General features: G+C 46.3%; 2 protein-coding genes across 15 annotated transcripts in view; one reads left to right on the forward strand and one right to left on the reverse strand.

Moving 5' to 3' along the window:
- The window catches only part of LOC102934828 (protein regulator of cytokinesis 1), a 39,049-nt gene extending 26,566 nt beyond the window's left edge, over positions 1-12,483 (reverse strand). For 4 of the 9 annotated variants that reach the window (XM_037902250.2, XM_037902247.2, XM_037902248.2 and 1 more), the window contains exons 1-2: positions 12,069-12,475; positions 7,266-7,398 (exon numbers count right to left, since the gene is read on the reverse strand). In XM_037902250.2, the coding sequence (XP_037758178.1) occupies positions 7,266-7,398; positions 12,069-12,268 (333 nt within the window). In that variant the 5' untranslated portion in view covers positions 12,269-12,475. Of the gene's footprint in view, positions 1-7,265; positions 7,399-7,573; positions 7,868-12,068 lie in introns of those variants that run through there. The other 5 variants (XM_043546353.1, XM_043546352.1, XM_037902251.2 and 2 more) reach the window with 3 other exon arrangements.
- A 494-nt stretch (positions 12,484-12,977) lies between these two features.
- The window catches only part of IDUA (alpha-L-iduronidase), a 99,419-nt gene continuing 92,577 nt past the window's right edge, over positions 12,978-19,819 (forward strand). For all 6 annotated transcript variants that reach the window (XM_037902241.2, XM_027819231.3, XM_007056850.4 and 3 more), the window contains exons 1-2: positions 12,978-13,135; positions 17,312-17,452. In XM_037902241.2, coding sequence (XP_037758169.1) covers positions 12,978-13,135; positions 17,312-17,452 — 299 coding nt within the window. The remainder of the gene's footprint in view (positions 13,136-17,311; positions 17,453-19,819) is intronic.

Raw genomic sequence — 19,819 nt, forward strand, 5'->3', positions numbered from 1 at the left:
CTTATTTTGTATGCAGGAGCCCATAATTAATGAGTTAATGAAGTTTCAGAATTTTAGATGTAAATGTAAATGGTCACAGCCTATTAAAAGCAACTCTAAGGTTAGTACCTCATTTGAGAGGAGAGATTATTCAATAACCCTCAAATACTTATTGAAATACAAACAGCACTACAGTATTTTTTTCTGGGTGCATTTGGTTTTGGCTATTGAAGTATGTTATAAAAAACAGACTAAGCACTTTGGATCAAGGATGGCCTTTGCCATACAGTGCCTAGCACAATGGGTTCCTGGTCCAGGACTGCGGCTCCTGCAGTATAGATAATAAATTCCATACAAGCACCCTGTTGGTAACTATGGTTCTTAAGTAGGGTCTCATCTGGGTGAACAAAGGTGGGCATCAGAATTTAGTTTTGTAGCCTGAACTTAAGTTACCATGAGTAACAAGGGAGATGAGTTCATCAACTCAGCATGAATCTCTATGCCTCCCCATCATGATCATGCAACATCACTGTGGTAGTTAGTTACTTAACATGCAGCTTTTGTATTTCTTGACTCCAGGCAGCCTCTACTCAGCTACACAAATGATGCGTCAATACTCTCCAGCTTCCCCATCTCATTTTCTGATTATTTGGCACAGAGTGTGCAACTTTGCTCCCCTATTCCAGTCTCTCAGAAAGGCAGTTGTAGCAGTGAACTTCTGTCATAGTAAAGACCAAAACCTTCCCCCTATGTGGATGGAGAGCAGGCGATCGCCCTCCATTCAGGAAACCTATATGAATTATTTTTCTTCTGGGAGCATCTATAAAACATCATATTGCCCATATGTTAGTTAGCAAGACACAGCTATTCTTAGTATCTCTGCTTAAACACTGTACAACCCCTGCTCCCTACTCCTGAGGGCATTCTGTGGTGGGGTCCAGATGCTGGGGAAGTGGGGATCCAGGTGCAGCTGGTTGGGGCTCAGTAAGGTGGGGATCCAGGTGCAGGTGGCGCAGGGTGGTCCAGGTGCAAGGGAAGTGGCACTGGGTATGAGGGGATCTGGATGCACCAGGGGTTGGGTGGATGGGGGAGCAGCTCCTTGTACAGCGATCCCTCCCCCTGCAACTGAGGACCGATGGGTGCAGGAAGCACAGGGGTGGGGGTGGTGAGAGGGAGTTTGCAGAGCTTCCTACAGCCGGGGAGAAATCTGGGGTGGGTATGACAGCCCCAGAAGCCGTGCAGGGGAAGTCCCGTCCTCCCTAGCCCGGCCGGGACTAGCAGCTGAGCCCGGCCCAGGTTAGGAGCCACCAGCCGGGTCTTCTGCAGTCCCTCCCCTTGCTCCACAGTGAGTTACCTCTCTGCCCTGGGCACCCACAACATACTGCTGGGGAGGGTTGCATGACTGCTCTTGTGGCTTCCTTTTGCTTCCCCATCAGAAAGTTATTATTCTGCAGGGAAGCAAAGAAAGCTGTGGGGGACATAAATTCTTCCCATGTGCAGTGGCACAGAATTCCCCCAGGACTATCCTATTTAGCCTCTAGGTACCTATCAATAGAACAAGTGAAATCATGAAGAGGCACATGAATGTTTAGTGTATCTGGCACAAATACCTTGCCACGCCAGCTACAATAGTGCCATGCAAACACCTGTTCTCACTTTCAGGTAACACTGTAAATAAGAAGTGGGCAGCATTATCTCCCATAATTGTAAACAAACTTGTTTGTCTTAGTGATTGGCTGAACAAGTTGTAAGACGAAGTGGACTTGTAGGCTCTAAAGTTTTACATTATTTTTTTTTACATAATAGCATTACATAATAGCATAAAAACAAAACAATTCTACGTGATTCTAATTCTTCATGATTAAGTGATTGCACTACAGTACATGTATGAGGAGTTGAAAAATACTATTTATTTTGTTTTTCTTTTACAGTGCAAATATTTATAATAAAAATAGTATAAAGTGAACACTATAATGTGTATTCTGTGTTGTAATTGAAATCTTATATTTGAAAATGTAGAAAAACGTACAAAATATTTATAATCATTTAATTGGTATTCTATTGTTTAACAGTGCAATTAAAACTGATTAAATCATGACTTTTTTGTAATCTAGTTAATTTGTTTTGCATTAATCGCTTGCATTAACTGCAATTGGCAGCCCTAATCAGAATCCATTTATATAATGGGATACTTGAGCACTCTTAGCAGTTCCTTGTTCATTGTAGCACACGATACTATTCCAAGCTTCTCAGATTCAGTTTCTGTTTGTGTATTCGTGAAAGGAAACTACTTGAGATATAACTCTGCTCTAAACAATAACTCCAGGAAAATCAAATAAAACAGCATGGTGAGCATGAAAGAAGGTGTTTTTGCTTGGGTATTTTCTAAATAGTAGAATACAGAGCAACATTTTATGCAGTTTGAGAGAAGCAGTAGAGGTCTTTAATTCACATGAAAATTAGGCATGTAGCGTTAGTTTTTGGAGCCTCTTCTTAGTTACTGATCCTTGCAGCACGTTTTCACTCCTGCCTCCATACACCTAGACACTAGTTGCAAAATTCAATATTAATTGTTGCAAGGAAAACAAAAACCTGCATGCCTGATGTTCCAGCATTTGTTATGTGACTCATGTATAACGCTTCCAGTTTTGAATACCACTTCACAAACTCCACAATCTATTTCAGTGTATATATATATGTTTATTCATGCTTAACATCAGTAAACCCCACTCCCAAAGTTTATCAGATGCATGGTATTTTTGTCTTCCATGAACTGTAAGATTGTGACCCAACAGGTCTGTCTCCATCATCAATGGAACTGTAAGTCAAATCAATAATGCAGAAACTAAGATCAACTACCAATAGCATGAGCCTTCTCCTCCAATATAGGATCCTAATAAGTTTCACTACTACTTTTCTGAAATTGTTGGGACAATGCTGCAGGATCATCTTGCCTGAAAGAAGAGCAACATGAAAGCACACACCCAATGGAATGTTTGAATGTAAAAGATGTGGAGCAAGTTTAATGTTCTCCTGCTTAACTAGAAGGCAGTCTTTTAATTCACTTTTAAATGAAAGAAAGAAATGAATGGATATATGTGCACCTCTCCTTCTACACTGCCCATATGTTCCAAACTAGTTTGTCCCTTCCCTCCACTATACCAGTTACATAGTTGCTCCATATCTGAAGACTAATTGCAACCCAGACAGGGAGACAGTGGCCTCCAGACATCTCTAGATCTTACAAATAGAGAAAGGGAAAGCTTTAGGCTTAAGCTCATCTCCTCAGCTTGCAGGATTGCAAGAGCTATTTACTTCAGCCTGGTCCAGTAACTAACTTCAGACTGTGAATTAAACTGATATCCAGTGAGCGTCTAAGTGAGATACAACTCTCCATCCTGGTTACCAATAGATTGGATAAAATTTCAGTGTAGTCAGATGAGCTCAGAGAAAGTCATGAGGCATTTGCTTGATTATTCTAATCTATGGGACACAATATAGCTACAACCTGGCAGAACTTCTGCACTCAATGCACTAGAACACTACAGTATTTTAAAAGGGATACTAATTACCGGTTACAAAATGAGGCACTTAAGTTACAGATGTTGAATTCACACATTGACCTTCAGCATTTTCTGGTCCTCAAGCTTTACCATCTGTTCTGTGGATAATCTGTTCAGACACACTTAGCTAAGAAAATCAATATTAAATCTCATGTTTAAATCAGAGGTATACAGGCATCCATTGCTTTTTATGAAGAGCTCTCTTAATCTAATCATTAGTGACCTACCCTTTAATTCTAATCCTTCCCAATATCTAAATCAAGCCAGCAGTATCTGGTTTGTTTGCTTTAACATAAAAACTGGATGTTTTGTCAAGTATTGTGAACATTCATTTGTTTTACAAGTAGCTCCCATATGACAATAAGCTGTTTCAGTGTTGATTAAGTTACTTTAGTATGCATGTAATCTTACAAGTCAAAACTGCCTGCTGTCGTGCTTCAGGGTAGCTTTGGCACAAGACAGCCTCAGTAATTGTACATGCTACCAATTCCCTAACAAGATATCTAAATCCAATTTCCAAGCCCCAGTTCTCGATCCTGATCTACTTGGTCCATGGTTGACTCAAAATAGAAGATACTGTAACATTTGACCCTGCACCTGTCTTGTTACTTATTTAAACTAGTTTGCAGGCGTGGGTCTGTAAGATTTAATCACTTTTCTTAAGCACCTCTCTAGACCTTGCACAGGCCTAAACCTTTCACTTGTGCTGTATTTTAATATATTTTAAAGGTCAATGTCTCTAAGCTCAGGACATGACTAGTATGAACCAAATCTTGCACCAAGATTATACCTAAATTAAGAAACTGAGTAAAGAAAACTGTACATCTGTGTAGTTCAACTAGTTCAAACTAGCTAGCCTGGACAAATCTTTTGTTGACTTAAGTATCATCATGATCAGAAAAACTGTAAAAATAATCACTACCCACTCAGCAAAGCAGCTCCCAATGTGTATTTAGATTCAATGTATTGACCACTGATTACTTTATTGCTCTTTCCATCACTGCAGAGCTAGTATACTTATGTAGATTTAGTGAATTCCATGGTACAGATCTGGCTGAATCCTCCTAGGGGACAATCTGTTGTAACTGGACCCAACCTTTGGATCCCAAATGTTTTTAAAGCTGGGTCTAAGTGTGTGGAAGCTTCCATTTCTCTCTCTAACCTCTATGGTACTTCCGCATGCAGATCTGTCTGGCCCACTTCCTTGGGCTGTAGGGCTCCACAGTCCAACTCCCCTAGCTCCTAAGACCTCTAGCCCATTTTTGATTTGGCACCTGTTGCACTACTTCGTACATTTAGAATGGCCATCCATATAGGGTATGCCAAGCTTACATTCCCTTTCCAACAGCTCCTAAGGTTTCATTTTAGAAAGCTAGGATAATCATACAAACATCAGTCTGTTTTGTAGTAAGCTTGGTGTCTGCTCTGTAGTAAGCTTGGTGTCTGCTCAAATCTCTGTACTAATGTGAGGAGGCAGAAACTTAGGTGCTTAGCACAATTCAGCTTTAGCGCATCACTAACTACCATGTACAAGAGTGTAGGAATGAAGGAAAATTTGTGATTTGTAGTTTTAAGTAAAACAAAAGTCAGTTAGCCATTGTGGGAAGTCTGTAAGGAAAAAAATGTAGCTGGCAAGATAAGTTGTAAAAATGCTGAACTCAATGTAGGTGATAAGAAATTTCTAATTATCAGAGCTGATTCTAATAAACAAAGAAAAGTTGTGATACGATAAACTTATAGTGATCCCTGACACACCAATGTTATCTTGAAAAAAAGGGCTCAGTTGTAACTCGTCTATGCCAAGCATAAGTGTTCCCAACCCAAAACTAGTTTTTAGCTAAAGTCAGGAATTGGCAATCACTTGTTTGTTAAAGGGTATAAAAAGATGAACTCTTAGGGGTTCATTACTAATAACTGCCTGACCAAGTTGGAGTAAACTAACATAGGTCTAAGCACCCCTGGATTTAGTCCATTTGTGTCTTTATTAAATGCTTATAAACATCTGTTACTGGTTGGATGTAGTAATTCCTGGTTATATAGGCTTTTTAGACACGTTTAGAGCAATTCCATAAATATAATTTGGTCTTTGGATTTAATAAAGGAATTTATGACTGAATTGGTGTCATGGTGCTACCCTGTACCAATAACTATTCCAACAAAAAAAAGTACAGTTTTAAAGATACCTGGAAGTTACTGTTCTAACCCTGTTCACAGTTGCTCAGCTTTCCAAAGCCTTTATCTTTCAATCTGAAGTTTTTCAGGCATAGTCTGAACAAACTTTTTCAGGCACAATACACAAGAAAAAACTTACCAACTTAAGTATTGAAATGCCCAAGCAGAGTTGAAACTTTGCATAGAGTAGAGAGATTGAGTGTGCTGATGAAGATTTGTTTTATTTGACCAAGTTGCAACCCATTTAAAATTACTCTGTGCATGCACAGCTAAGGTGGCTAAATAGGACATGCAGGTGACAAATCATAGAATATGAGGGTTGGAAGAGACCTCAGGAGGTCACCTAGGCCAACCCCCTGCTCAAAGCAGGGCCAACCCCAACTAAATCACCCCAGCCAGGGCTGTGTCAAGCCAGGCCTTAAAAACCTCTAAGAATGGAGATTCCACCACCTCCCTATGTAACCCATTCCAGTGCTTCACCAACCTCCTAGTGAAATAGTTTTTCCTAATATCCAACCTAGACCTCCCCCACTGCAACTTGAGACCATTGCTTCTTGTTCTGTCAAATCTTCCTGTGCTGTGAGAATTTGAGAGAAAATATTCCTAATGGGAGAGTCCTGTCTCATTCATTGTTTATTTTCTAAGGCAAGAGCTGCAGTACTAGTGAGGTTTGAAGAGGGGAGAGGAGAGAAGAGTCTAATATGGTAAGAAATGGCTTGCAAGGTGTGTAAGACAGTGCTCTGCTTATATTAACAGAATCGAAATTATCTATAATGCAAAACTTTACTTTCAAAAAAGTTCATCTAAAAACTACATTGGAAATATTCCAGTTGCAAAGAGAAGCACTCAAAGGTGTGAAAATGGTATTTATATGGCCCTCATTACTGTAGTTTTTATAACCTTTGATGCATTTCTTCTCACAGCACCACAGCGGGTTGAGAGTTGAGGCCACATACATAGCTGCAGCTCTGGCATTCTATGGCTTGTGTGCTGGACATATCAGGATGGACTGGGAGTTCCCAGGAAAGTACATCTAGCAGCAGGTGGGCACCAGTGCTTAAAGTGGCCCAGGTTGCAACCCAGGAAATAATATTTTTGAGATGAGAGCTAGGTCACTGACAGGAACATGATTTTAGCGCCAGCTAGGAGAAAACCCCCCTCTGAATGGCTGCTTTCCCCACTTCCTGGAGAAGAGAAGCCAGGTAGGGCGGGTGCAGGAAGGAGGCACATCCCCTGCCCTCGGGATGGGACTGCCATTCTCACAGGAAGCAACAGAAAGAGCCCAGCAGCTCAGCTGCCCCTGCTATCCTCCCCATTGTGAGCATCTGTCCCTCTGTGCCTCCCCACTGCAACCCCCCGTCTGGGAAGGAGGAGAGGGGACTCAGCTGCAGCCCCCACAAGCCATGAAGAACCCAGGAACTGCAGGAGGAATGCACAGAGGTGAGGCTGAGGAGGAAACGAGGAGGGGGCAGGATTGTTGCTGGGCAGGGAAATGGACAGAGGTGCGGGGTGAGGAGACTCCCCCCCCCAAACCACCACAACCCCCTTCACCTCGATGTGCTGCTTGACCGCCTGCATGCGCTCCAGCTGCATCTCCTCCTTGATGCCGATCTGGTGCCAAATGTCCAGCAGCTTCCCCAGGGCGTGGTTGACGCTGCTCACCAAGGAGGAGGCCAGGACCTCACTGCGGAGAAACACCTTGTCAGGCCCCAGGCCGCTCAGCGTCCGACCCTCCCGGCCTGACAACGCGGAGAAGGGGTGCCGGGGTACGGAGGGAGACGGGGGGAGGCTGAGCAGGAGGCCCGAGGAGCGGCTGTCGCCCAGGACAGGCAGCCCCGTCCACCCCTCCGTTCACTCACCTCTTGCGCGGGGTCCTCGGCATCCTCGCGGCGAGGGGGGGGAGGCTCAGCCTCTCGGGCTCACACAGCGAGCTCGCGGCTGAAGCGGAGCTCTCCCGGCTAACGAACCTAACGGCAGCCACCAGGATTCAAACCGGCCGCACAACACAGAAACGCGTCTCGATTGGCCAAACAACCAGCGACTCACAGCTCGTCTCTTATAGAAATCCTCACACACACACACCCACCCACCCTCCGGGACGCAGCCTGTGACAGACAGAGCGGTGCCCGGATGAAAGTCAGCGTTCTATTTTGGCCACGCCCACCATCCGTCATACTGGGGAGCAGTCATGACGTCAGATAGGGAGGCGGGGCGCTCGGGGCAGGGACCAATAGGAATCGAGATCCTTTTGTTTTCCTTCTCGAAAAGAACCGCGCGGAGGTGGGGTCGTGGGTAGGTCATGTGACTGTGGGCGGGGAAATCCCCGAGGTACTGGGGGATTATGTAGGGTCTCTCGGGAGTATAGTCGGTGTACATAGGGGGATACGGGGGTCTCTGGGGCGTATAGTCCGTGTATGTAGGAGGATATGGGGTCTCTGGGGAATATAATCGGTGTACGTAGGGGGATATGGGGTCTCTGGGGAATATAATCGGTGTACGTAGGGGGATATGGGGTCTCTGGGGCGTATAGTCCGTGTATGTAGGGGGATATGGGGTCTCTGGGGAGTATAATCGGTGTACATAGGGGGATATGGGGTCTCTGGGGAGTATAATCGGTGTATGTAGGGGGATATGGGGTCTCTGGGGAGTATAGTCCGTGTATGTAGGGGGATATGGGGTCTCTGGGGAGTATAGTCGGTGTACGTAGGGGGATATGCGGTCTCTGGGGAGTACAGTCAGCGTACGTAGGGGGATATGCGTCTCTGGGGAGTATAGTGGGTGTATGTAGGGGGATATGGGGTCTCTGGGGAGTATAGTCCATGTATGTAGGGGGATATGGGGTCTCTGGGGAGTATAGTCGGTGTACGTAGGGGGATATGAGGTCTCTGGGGAGTATAGTCGGTGTATGTAGGGGGATATGGGGTCTCTGGGGAGTATAGTGGGTATACGTAGGGGTATAGGGTCTGGGGGGCATGTGCAGGTTATAGGTTGTCTGGGAGCATAATGAGTGTGTATAGGGTCTCTGGTGGGTTTGTAGGGGTTATAGGGTTTCTGGGGGGGCACAGTGGGTGTATTTAGGGGTATATGGTCTCACTGGGGACACACAGAGACCATATAGGGGAGAACTTCTGTGTAGGGTAGACTGGGGTGTGTAGGGAAGGGAGATGTGTACAATGATGTCAACACACCTGGAGTTCCCCTCAAAGCCATTTAACTGCCCATCTGCCCCTCTAGCAAGTATTCATGTACAGGATCTATCCCAAAATGCTGTCCTGTTTGTTGGGGTAGAGAGGGGCATGGACTGCATCTAGAAGGGCTGAGGGTGGAGCAAATTTGAGGCCTGGTGTATGCTAGAAAATTAGGTTGGCATAGCTAACATTGCTCAGGAGTGTGAGAAATCCACACCTCCAAGTGGCGTAGTTTAGCCTACCTAAGTCCCCGTCCAGACAGTGTTAGCTCTCTTGAAGAATTCTTTGCTCTAACTAGCTGCTGTCTCTTATGAAAGTGGATTATCTACGCCAACAGGAGAATCCCTCCCATCAGCATAGGTAGTATATACTGAAGTGCTACAGCTGTAGTGTTTTAGGTGAAGATAACCCCTCAGGAATAGTGGATAAAGGTTTCCTCTTTAATAACTGGGGAAACCTGTGATGTGCGTGCCTGGGCTTTGCAACTTGGAAACTCCTGTTATTTGCCCAATGCCTGGTTCTCATGTACAAGGTGTTACACCACGAAGCACAACACACTGGCATTACAGTCCTACCAAGGCACTACGGTGTTGCTTGAGTGCCTCTGTTCTTTCCTTTCTGACAAAAGCCAGAGAGTAGTATAATACTAGGCAATTGACTATCTGCCCTGAAAGCTCTTTCACGCAGTCTGTAAGGCCTTGTCTACCCTACAGAATTAAGTCAACTAAGTCAGGCTGATGTACAGCCACCACAGTAATTACTATGGTTTTTCATGTCCACACTATGCCCCCTCTGTCGGCAGTGCGCATCCTCAACAGAAGTGCTTCTACCAATTTAACTGACAGTATTAGGGCATTGTGCTCCAGCAGTGAGCCCTGCGCAGGGCTGATAGCTCAGGCTCTCAAAGGCCATGTAAGTAACGCAGTGTCCACACCTGTGGTTCTCAACCTGTGGCCGCATGCAGCCCAGTTAGCACACAGCTGCTCTGGCCTGGCGGCGGGGGGCGCTGGCTGAGGAGGAGACTGCGTCTGGCAGCCTGCAGGAGTGCTCCTGCAGGCTTGGGGCTGGTGAGTGCCATAGGATGGCAGGGTGTGGGAGAGTGTCTGGGCAGGTTTTGGGGTGAGGGGGCTCTGTGAACTAGGGGTTTGCAGGGGTGCTGCAGCACCCTCAGGTTTGAGGTGGGGTTCCACTCCTGGCCTCGCGCTCCACTCCTGGCTGGGTGCAGGGGGTCCTGGCTGCCCAGCTTGACGCAGCAGGGTCCGGGTCCTGGCTGTCCGGCGGGTCCAGTTGCAGGGTCCACCTGCCACCCAGCCCTGCATGGCAGGGTCCAGGTCCATCTGCTGCCCAGCCTGGCCCTGCGCAGCCGGATCTGGGATGGGGCTGGCTGCTGCCTGGCCCCGCATGGCAGCGAGGTCCCGGGGTCAAACAGCCGGTTGATGCCCAGCCCCGCACGGTGGATGGGTCCCAGGGTCTGGCTGCTGGCTGAGGCACAGCAGGGTCCTGGGTCTGGCTGCTGGCTTCCGCATGGCCCCGCTCGGTGGGATCCTGGGGTCCAGCTGCTGCCTGGCCCACACCCAGGACTCTGCTCCTGGCCCCGCTCTGTGGTAGGATCTCTGCATGGGGGGCACTGGGCATAGGGGACTGTGGGGGTGTTTGAATAGGGCGCTGTGATTCTCAACCTGCGGCCCACATAACACATTGTGGGCTGCATATGCTGCCCACAATGATAAATAGGTTGAGAACCACTGGTCTACACGGACACTGTGTTGACTTAACTACATCAACCTAATGCTACACCTCTCGTGGAGGTGGAGTTATGATGTCGGTGTAATGGGTGACTTAGATCAGCAGAAGCAATGGTGTAGTGTGGACATTTACAGAGTTAGGTCAATGGAAGCAGTCTTAGTTGATCTAACTCTGTAGTGTAGACCAGTCCTAAACGTACATACAGTTAAGTCATAATGTACTCCTGGCAGTAGCTGAATCTGCGAAGGACAGAGCTGTCAGAAGCCAACAGCAGGACTCACCCAAAAGGAATGGTAAGCTACCCTTTGAGTGGTTATAAACCTAAACTGTTCTAGCTTTCTCTCTCCATGTGCTACAGCCCAAATGTAGAACAAAGTACTGATGGGGCAAAATTGAAGTGCTGTGAGATTCCTTTTCAGTGTAAAAAACCCTACATTTTCAGTTTCATTATTCTTTATTTCCACTAAAAACGGTTTTCAAACAATAGAAGTACAAATACACCAAGTATGTGTAGAATATAGGTAACTGGGATGTGACCAGAATGGGGACATCTGGCAAGAAAGACTCAGGAGGGTAACCATTTTGTAAGTATGAGGAGTCCTTATGGCACCTAGAGACTAACAAATTTATTTAGTACCCCTCCTTGTTTTTGCTGATACAGAGTAACATGGCTACCCCTCTGAAACCTATTTTGTAAGTGTTAGTCTTTCACCTTAGGTGAGTTTATTTTCTAGACACCCCTACTGTAATAGGACAGGAAGGAAGTAGAAAGGGGGAAGGGAGGGGGATGACAAAGACAAAACCAGCTTCTAGTACTAGATAAGTACTAAAACAGAGTCAAGGAAATAGACGACACTGAGAAAGTAAATGAAAAGAAGCAAAGTTAAAATGAAAAGTAAACCAAGCTGTAACAGACAGGTTCAAAGAGAAAGCAAAAACTGGAAAACAAAAATGCACCCCCTCTCTCCAAAATGCAACAAAAGGAAGAAAAGACCCTCATTTAAAAATGGGAGGCAGGAAGATATGGAAAAACAGATACACTGAAAAGAAAGCCAGTATATAAAATTGCTTCAAAGTATTAAAGGAAAAAGATGTGGTTACACCATACAGCCACTGCAGATTATGTGGGAGCAGAAAACATCTTTATTTCTGCTTTGCTATGAAACCCGAATTCCTCTAACATATAATTTTACAGTATTGCCCCATTTTTACTTGGGGGATAATATTACGTGTTGTTTCATAACTAAAGTTTCTATTTAAGAATGTTTTCCTATCACACAAATTTATTATCTTGGTGTATTTGTAAAATACCTTTGCTTCTGCACCCTGAAATCCAGGAGGGTACAGAGGTAACACTGGCCATAGCTTACATAAAATTTCACTTCCACTCACTGCCAAAAATTACAATTCGTTTCCATACCACTTTGAAATGCTCAGTTTCCTCACCACTCCGCCCAATTCTCGACCCTGTGGCACTTCTCCATCCTCCTTCTGGTTCGAGGAAACTGTTGCAAAGGTTTCCCCACGGGCCCCTGATGGCAGTGCTCCTTTGCAAGCTGTTTTTTTCGAGTTCCCTTCTGAACTCGAGAGCCCAAGGACTATTGTGCAGTGTGCCTCCATCTGGATTCTCTGCTTCTGGTTGAGCCAGCCATAGGAAAACACCTCTCTGCAAAATCTGATCCACAAGTAAAGTACTTACGTGGCACAGAATTGCTAGAATAATCCCCCCAGGATCTGGTTCCAAGCACGTTTCCAGCGCAGCTGGCTTCCCCGGTTCTCTGCCGATTTTTCCAGTCTCTGTTTCTTTCCTATTTTTGCAGGTCTGCCTTAACACTTGGCAGATTTGGAAAGCAGGAAGTAAGCAGGGGAAACCATTTGTGTAACACGAAGAGGGGTGTACTGTATTTCAAGAGCTATGCTTTGGCTTTCGATGGAGCCTCTAAAGGGAGAACCTCTCCCACGCCTGGCCCAAGAGAGCAGCGGACCCACGAGCAGTCGGAGCTTAGTGTAACAACAGAGTCCCCGTGTCCTGGCCCCCGCGGAGCGGGAGTTGACAGGGCCGGCTCCAGGCATCAGCGAACCGAGCAGGTGCGCGGGGCTGCAGGGCGTCGGGCTCTGAGGCGGCAATTCGCCCTCGGCGGCGGCGGGAATTCGGCGGGAACGCGACTCGTCTTCGGCGGCCGCCCCACCGCTCCGCCTCCGTGTTCGGCGGCCAGGTTTCGTTCTTGTTTTTTGCCGCTTGGGGGGACCCCTGGGATGAAGCCTGTTGGGGTGCCTGCTCCTCAGTGAGAGCTCCGACCCTGGGGCGGCGTTAGTCTAATCCCGGCCCATGTCCCTGGGCCCCATGGGTTCAGTTCGGAGTTGGGAGACCGTGCTAATAATCCTGCACATGCTGCTCCGTGCGGTCTCTGGATCGTACGTGCTACACGTGGATGTTTCGCAGTTTGAAAGACCCCTGAAGCACTTCTGGAAAAGCACTGGCTTCTGGTAAGCGTCCTTTGCTTTCTGAACACTCACAAATCCAACTGGAAAGAAAGATTCCTACTGAAACAGTGAGGAGTCCGGTGGCATCTTAAAGATTAACAGATTTATTTGGGTATAAGCTTTCGTGGGCTATAACCTACTTCAGGTGCCACCAGCCTCCTCATTGTTTTTGTGGATACAGACTAACAGGGCTACCCCTCTGATACTTGATTCCTACTGAAGTTCATGCCATCTGTGCGAAAGCAAGGATGCTCTCCTTTACATATTGCATTGATACCGCCAATAGGATAGTCAAGGAGGGAGGAGGGTTTTTTTCTTTATGGCCTAAACAGTCCCCACAGGTAAGCTAAACAGGTCTTGTAAGTTTGAGAAGGCAGGTACCCAATTCAGGTAGTCAGATTTTCAGGTTCTGTTTTCCAGACATCAAAGCATCATATCCTGTTCCTCCCCACACTTAGCTACTGATTGCTAGTTTCTTCTAGTGCAGCGGGATTGCACAGCTGTAGCAGAGAGCAGAATACGGACCAGTATTATATTACTGTAGTCTCGAGCAGCAAAATGGGTCTTAGGACAGGATAGTAGATTCAGCTGAAAGCTCTTTCCCCAGCCCTTTCAGGGGCCTGTGAACATGCAGGGCCTTCTCCCAATACAGTACACCCTGGGTTAATAGTCAGAACTCATCCATCACATTGGTGTTTTAATTGTGCCTAAAGCCTCAACAAACTATAGGTGGAGCTCACTCCTGAGTTGACTTTCTCTAGGGGCTTTTCCCAGCAAGTGCACTTCTCATCCCCTCACCTTCTTTTTGCCTTAAGGACTCTACATCTGTCTTCCTGCATTGGATAAATAGTCTGCCAGTCTGAGGCATCAGAACCTGCTCCATCTCGGTGTGGGTCCAGGAACCCAGCATATTGTAACGTAACAGGCTCACATATTTACTCCCCCCTCCATGGATAGGATTGTACTGCTCTGCCTCCTAGGCAGACCCCTAAATAGACCGCTAAACTAATATGTGGCATCTTACATGAGTATCTATCACATGTGCCCATTGCCTGAGAAATGTGTGATTTCTTTTCCAGTCGAGCAGCCTAGGGAGCCAGAGTTCCCAATCCACGCTATTGCCACGTTACTGGTATCAGAGCAGTGCCTTGGTTACTCTGCAGCTGGAAGTCTGTGATAGGTTAAGCTGGTGACAAGGTGGGGAGGTAATATCTTTTATTGGACCAGCTGCTGTTGGTGAGAGAGACGAGCTACACCGAGCTCTTCCTCCTGTGTGGGAAAGATACTCAAGAGTGTCGCAGATAAATACAAGGTAGTTGTGACCATGTAACCTTATTACACTATGCTGGGCTCCAGGACCCACAGGGAGATGGAGCAGGGTTCTGATGCCTCATCCTGGCAGACTATTTACAAGGTATTTAGCTGTGACACTCTGCCTTTTCCCAGCCTCGAAGAAGAGCTCTGTGTAAGCTCGAAATGTCATCTCTCTCACCAACAGAAGTTGGTCCAATAAAAGATATTGCCTCACACCTTGTCTCCTAATATTGTGGGACCGACAGGGCTACTACACCACTGCATAGGTTAAGGCAGACAGTCATCAGCACAATGAGACAGGATGTGATCCCACTCAGCCAAATGTGAGGTGGGGGTAGTTCTGCAACCCCAAATAATTGGAATCAGCAGAGTGTGTGCTGGAAAAAGTGAGTGTACCCTTTTCTAAGGGACATCTACAGTCTCTCTTTTGAGTGTGAGGTTCCCACCTTCTCTTTTACATTAGGAAAAACATGGTAGAATTACCTGAATCTCTAGGCACTGTCAGTGTTAGGAGATTGGAAAAATCTTGGAAGTGAAACCTAATAGAAATGGAAATTGGTTTTTACTTAGACTGTTCAAATAACTCCTTTTAATTTACATACAGTATTCAACTCACACCAAGGCAACACTTGTAAGAAAGTGTCTTAAAGATTTTACACACTTTCCTCCCTCCCTTTAAATTAATGGCTAAGATCTCACATTTAAGATCTCCAAGACAACAAGATGAGGGAAAGCTGGAGTCAACACTTGTGCTTTTAGAAATGCCAGAACATTAGATGGTAGCGTTGATTGTGACTGTCATGTTTCTGGAGTGGACAGTCCATGTTATAGATTGTTTAGACATCGTCAAAGACACTGAATAGTTAGTGCTAAACCCCAACATATTTTTAAAACAGTTTAAGGTTTAACTTCTGAACCACACCATGCTATAAAAAACTTTTATTTCATATTTCTAAGTGTACAGGAAAGGAAAGTTAAAGCCAGCTTTCTTAAACTTTTTCTTAAATGATTGAGGTTATTATTATTAGCTGAAAACATCTTGGTTACAATTTACAAACCTCCATTTACAGTTTCTCCAAAAGGAAAGGAAAACAGATTAAAAGGAAAGCAGAAAAGGTACAAACAACGGTTCTGTTACATCAGGCCACAGTTCACATCTAGTCAGACAGGAACCCCAAAAGGACTCAACTGGAAATCTGAATCAGAAGTAGGCTCTAGTTGTTGAATGTAGTTTCCTCTTTCCATGTCATGGGAATATCAGATGATCTGACAAAGACCAGATCTGGGACTTGCTAGAGAACATTGATGAAACCTTAGAAACGCCAAGTTCTGAGATTCTATAGACTTGATATATGTAAACTAGAAAGGAAAAGTAAAGGGAAAGGACAGATACCAGGACAACAAGCCACAGAGGACAAAAGCTGCTGCTGAGATAGGATAACCCATGCTAAATCCATTGTAGGCCTTTGCAAAATAAAGGGGTTTAGTAATGTGAAGCGGTGCTTGAGCTAAAGCAGGGGTTCTCAACCTTTTTCTTTCTGAGGCCCCCCCTTAACATGCTACAAAAACTCCAGGGCCCAGAGGGGGAGGCAGGACTCAGGGTGAGTCCAGGCCAGGGGTGAGACCCTTGAGCATAGACATAGTTTAACTTCTATTTTGAGGGGGAGGGCAAGGGCCGGGAGGGCTCGGGCCAGCTCCGCACAGCAGGGTTTAGGAGGGAGCACCACCTCCACCTCCTGACTCATCTCAGCGGGCCACTCACCTGTCGCTGTGTGCCAGTGGCTGCTCCTTGAGGGCTCTGCCAGCCCAGGAGCCAGGTCCCCGTCTGGGCAGCTCTGACCGGCTGTGTGAGCAGTCAAACGGGGCTGGGAGCTGAGGAGAAGCCACAACCCCGGGCACCAGCAGCAGACTGGGGAATGCCAGGACTGCCCACTCCATGGTATCACCAGCCAGAGGAGCAGCTGCCCACACTGCCTGGCTCTGGCTTCCCGCCTAGGATCTGGCCAGAGGGTGGGACCTGAGGGGGGCTGAGAGAGGAGGAGGTGGGGGGGGGGTAGAGCTGCCCCTAGGACTGCCCCACTCTGGGTAAGGCACTGCAGTTTGCAGGGGCAAGACCCTCATGCCCCCTCAACTCTGCCCATGGGCTCAGGGCTTCTGCCTGTGTCTGGGCTTCAGCCCTGCTGTTCCCGGCTTCATCGTGGAGGTGGGGGGAGCTCGGGATTTCAGCTGCCTGGCGCTCCGACTTCGGGGTGGGTGGGGGGAGGGGAGCTCGGGGTTTCAGCTCTGCGCCGCTCCCGGCTTCAGCCCCGCAGTGGGTGGGGGCCGGCACTGGAGCTCGGAGTTTCGGTGGTGGGGCTCCGTGGTCCCCCTGAAAGGGTTTGCAGATCCCCACGGGGCCACAGACTCCCGGTTGAGAACCACTGAGCTGAAGCTCTAGGTCCATTGGCTTGGAAGTAGCAGCAGATTCAAACCTCTATCTGGTCCAGCCACTAGAAGGCGACAGCTACCCACAATGAGTTAGCATAACATTACAGTGTTAATTACTCCCAGGGAATTCTCTTGTTGCCTATTTTCCTTATGCGTGTTTGAGTTTAAGTAATCTGAGGCAAAATCTTCCTGCCCTGCTACCCATGGAATGATTCACGGTCCTGTACTCTGATGCTAACTTGTAAGCTAACAAGAAGATATAAACCCCAAGTCATGTTTCAATTTCCTCACTCCACTTTGCTGAGCTGCATTTACTACTCCAGCAAAAGCAGTGTATCCCCATGGACAGGACCCTGAATTGGGACTGAAGAGGCCTGGATTTTATTCCTGGCTCTTGCACTGATCTGTTCTGTGACCTATTGTTTTTCCCACTTCCAGTCCTCCTCTACCTCACAGCAGAGCGGATTTATTTGACCTCAGTAAAGACCAAGAGCTGAACCTTGCATATGTGTCTTCGGTACCACATGGCGGCATTGAACAAGTTCGAATTCACTGGTTACTGGAACTAATTACCGTGGGGTGAGTGAACATTTCTGACACTCAACAATTAACAATGGAATGTGTTAGAGAAACAAAATCATGTTTCCTTCTCTAGGAGCTCAGATTTGCTTTGACTCATTCACATTGTCCAAAAAGACATGTTAATATCTCTGACAGTGCTTCACCTCGTTAAATACCTCAGCCTATGTATTTTAGGTAAGTTGTATGTTCCTGTGTGCACTTGGTAGGGTTGCTCTTCCCTAGAAGTAATGGAAATGCCTCTGTGATGTGAGAGCCTTGGGAGTGCATGAGAAGAAGACGCTGGGGAATTACTGTATTCAGCTGTGAACCCTTATGGCTAGACTGTGCCTTTAAATCCCAGTCATGACTAAGTGGTGATGTAGAGCCAAATAGTTTCTCTTGGTGGGAAAAACTGTCCGTTGTGAGACACCACTAATCAGGGGCTGTTTGAAAACATCCCCAGCTTCCAGCCTGCGGCTGTAACCATTCCCTTTCTTCCCCCACACTGTATGTAAGGGCAGCTTTTTTGCTTCCAGACTGAACTAAGGTACTTTTCTTTCCCCCTTGAGGTTGGGAACCCCTCCCATGCTACTTATCAGTACCTGAAGTTTGTTAAGTATATAGTCCATGCCAAAGACACCATGCTTGACAAAAATTTTATGCCAGCTACACAAGAAAAGAGAGAGCCTCATTAGGTATCTTATTCTAGTATTACTAAACCCCAAGTCATTGAGAATAGCATAAAACCACAGAGGAATTAAAAGCCCATCACCAGCTGCACACTGAATCAGTATACCCTGCCCTGACCCCTGACAGTAAGCAAACAGAAATAAAGCAGTTTTTAATCATAGAAAGTGATTTATAGCCCCAAACACAGTAACTTACATATAAGCCGGTTCCCAGAACAAACATTCAAAATGCAAATGGTTCCTGAAGTCTTTTCTGGTTATTAAAACAACTTTTATCAGAGAGAAAAAAACAAACCTGTCCCCCCCACAAGTATCTTCATGTAGCTCTCCTTCTTCTACTGGGATGCTGCTCTGATAAATACTAAACAACCTGAAGAGCCTACTTTGTAAAGAGCCACCAGACTGCACCCCTTCCCAGCATGCTTTGTTAAAAAAAGATCGACTGACCAGCTTCTCTTCCCTTCTCCCTTTTTTGGAAGGTGTGGGGGCATGGGCTAGAACTCTAACTTTTTTTTTCGGGTAAGGATAAGTCTTAATTTTGTTCCCCCCCTCTCCTGTCTTCTTTCGGAAACCAGATTAGTCTCATAACATTAGGGGAAAGCTTAGCTATATTTCTTCTCAAGGTTCTATCTCTGGGGCTCAAACCAACAGAGTGAATAAGACTAGCTTGTTAAACAGCTTGCTCTTTTCTTCCCCAGGGATTGCTGTTAACTCCCAATTGCAGCCCGCTGTATCATACAGCGAAGTGTATTGGCCCCAGTCGCTTTGTGCTAGGCCTTGTATAGACATATGACAAAGATGGTCCCTGACCAGCAAAGCATACATAGTAAGTGGCTACAACAAACATTTCAGGAGAACACAAGGTAACAATGAGAAGATGACAAGCTGTGGTCATGGTACACTAGCTCTTTAATGGATGATGTTGTTGCATGTTAAATTGACTTTACTGCAGAAAAACACTAGTTCTAAAAATGGTTGGTCAGTTCTGATCTCTTAACGTCAGTCAGGCCTGGCTTTTCCAGAATTATTTTGTTACTGTGCTGTTGACATAATGTTTTGTGATAATGGCACCAAGACATCAGATATCTTTTTGAATAAATGAGGCGAGCAGGGGAATTTCAGTACCTAACCACTAATTCTCATTAAAAATGTGTTTGTAAAGGAGCCCCCACAGGGTTTTCTGCCAGAGGGGGAGAGAACCTGACCACACCCAGTTACTTGCACTGGATGGCTCCTGCACAGGTCCCGATTCCTTACTTCTTACCGGGGTCCTACCCCTGGCAGGCCTTCTTAAGTCTCTCACTGGGAGTTCACTGCACTCCCCACAAGGTTGGGGTAAAGATCTCCTGGATGGGTGTTCCCCAAGAGGCTCCAGTAGTCTTCTGCTTAGGGCAGTCTTGCTCCTCCCCCCTCAGCTGACTGCTGTTTTCTCCCTTTTATACATGATTGAAAAGGTCAGAAGGGCAGGGCAGGGCAAGTCCTGTCCCCAGAGCCCCTCTGACACCTCCCTCCTCAGCGTGGGATCTATACACCCCATCCCAGTGTTGCTCCCACTTCTGATAGAGTCAGTCACCAGAATATCTCTAGTTGGAAATGAGTTGCCCTTCCTTTCTGAAAGGATTATTTGTTGTGGTGTTACTAAATAGGGAAGGGGACACTGGGAAATCTGGAGACCTTTACTTAGAATATCCTTTCC

The sequence above is a fragment of the Chelonia mydas genome, chromosome 5 (genome assembly GCF_015237465.2).
Source record: "Chelonia mydas isolate rCheMyd1 chromosome 5, rCheMyd1.pri.v2, whole genome shotgun sequence".
In the NCBI taxonomy this organism is placed as follows: Eukaryota; Metazoa; Chordata; order Testudines; family Cheloniidae; genus Chelonia; species Chelonia mydas.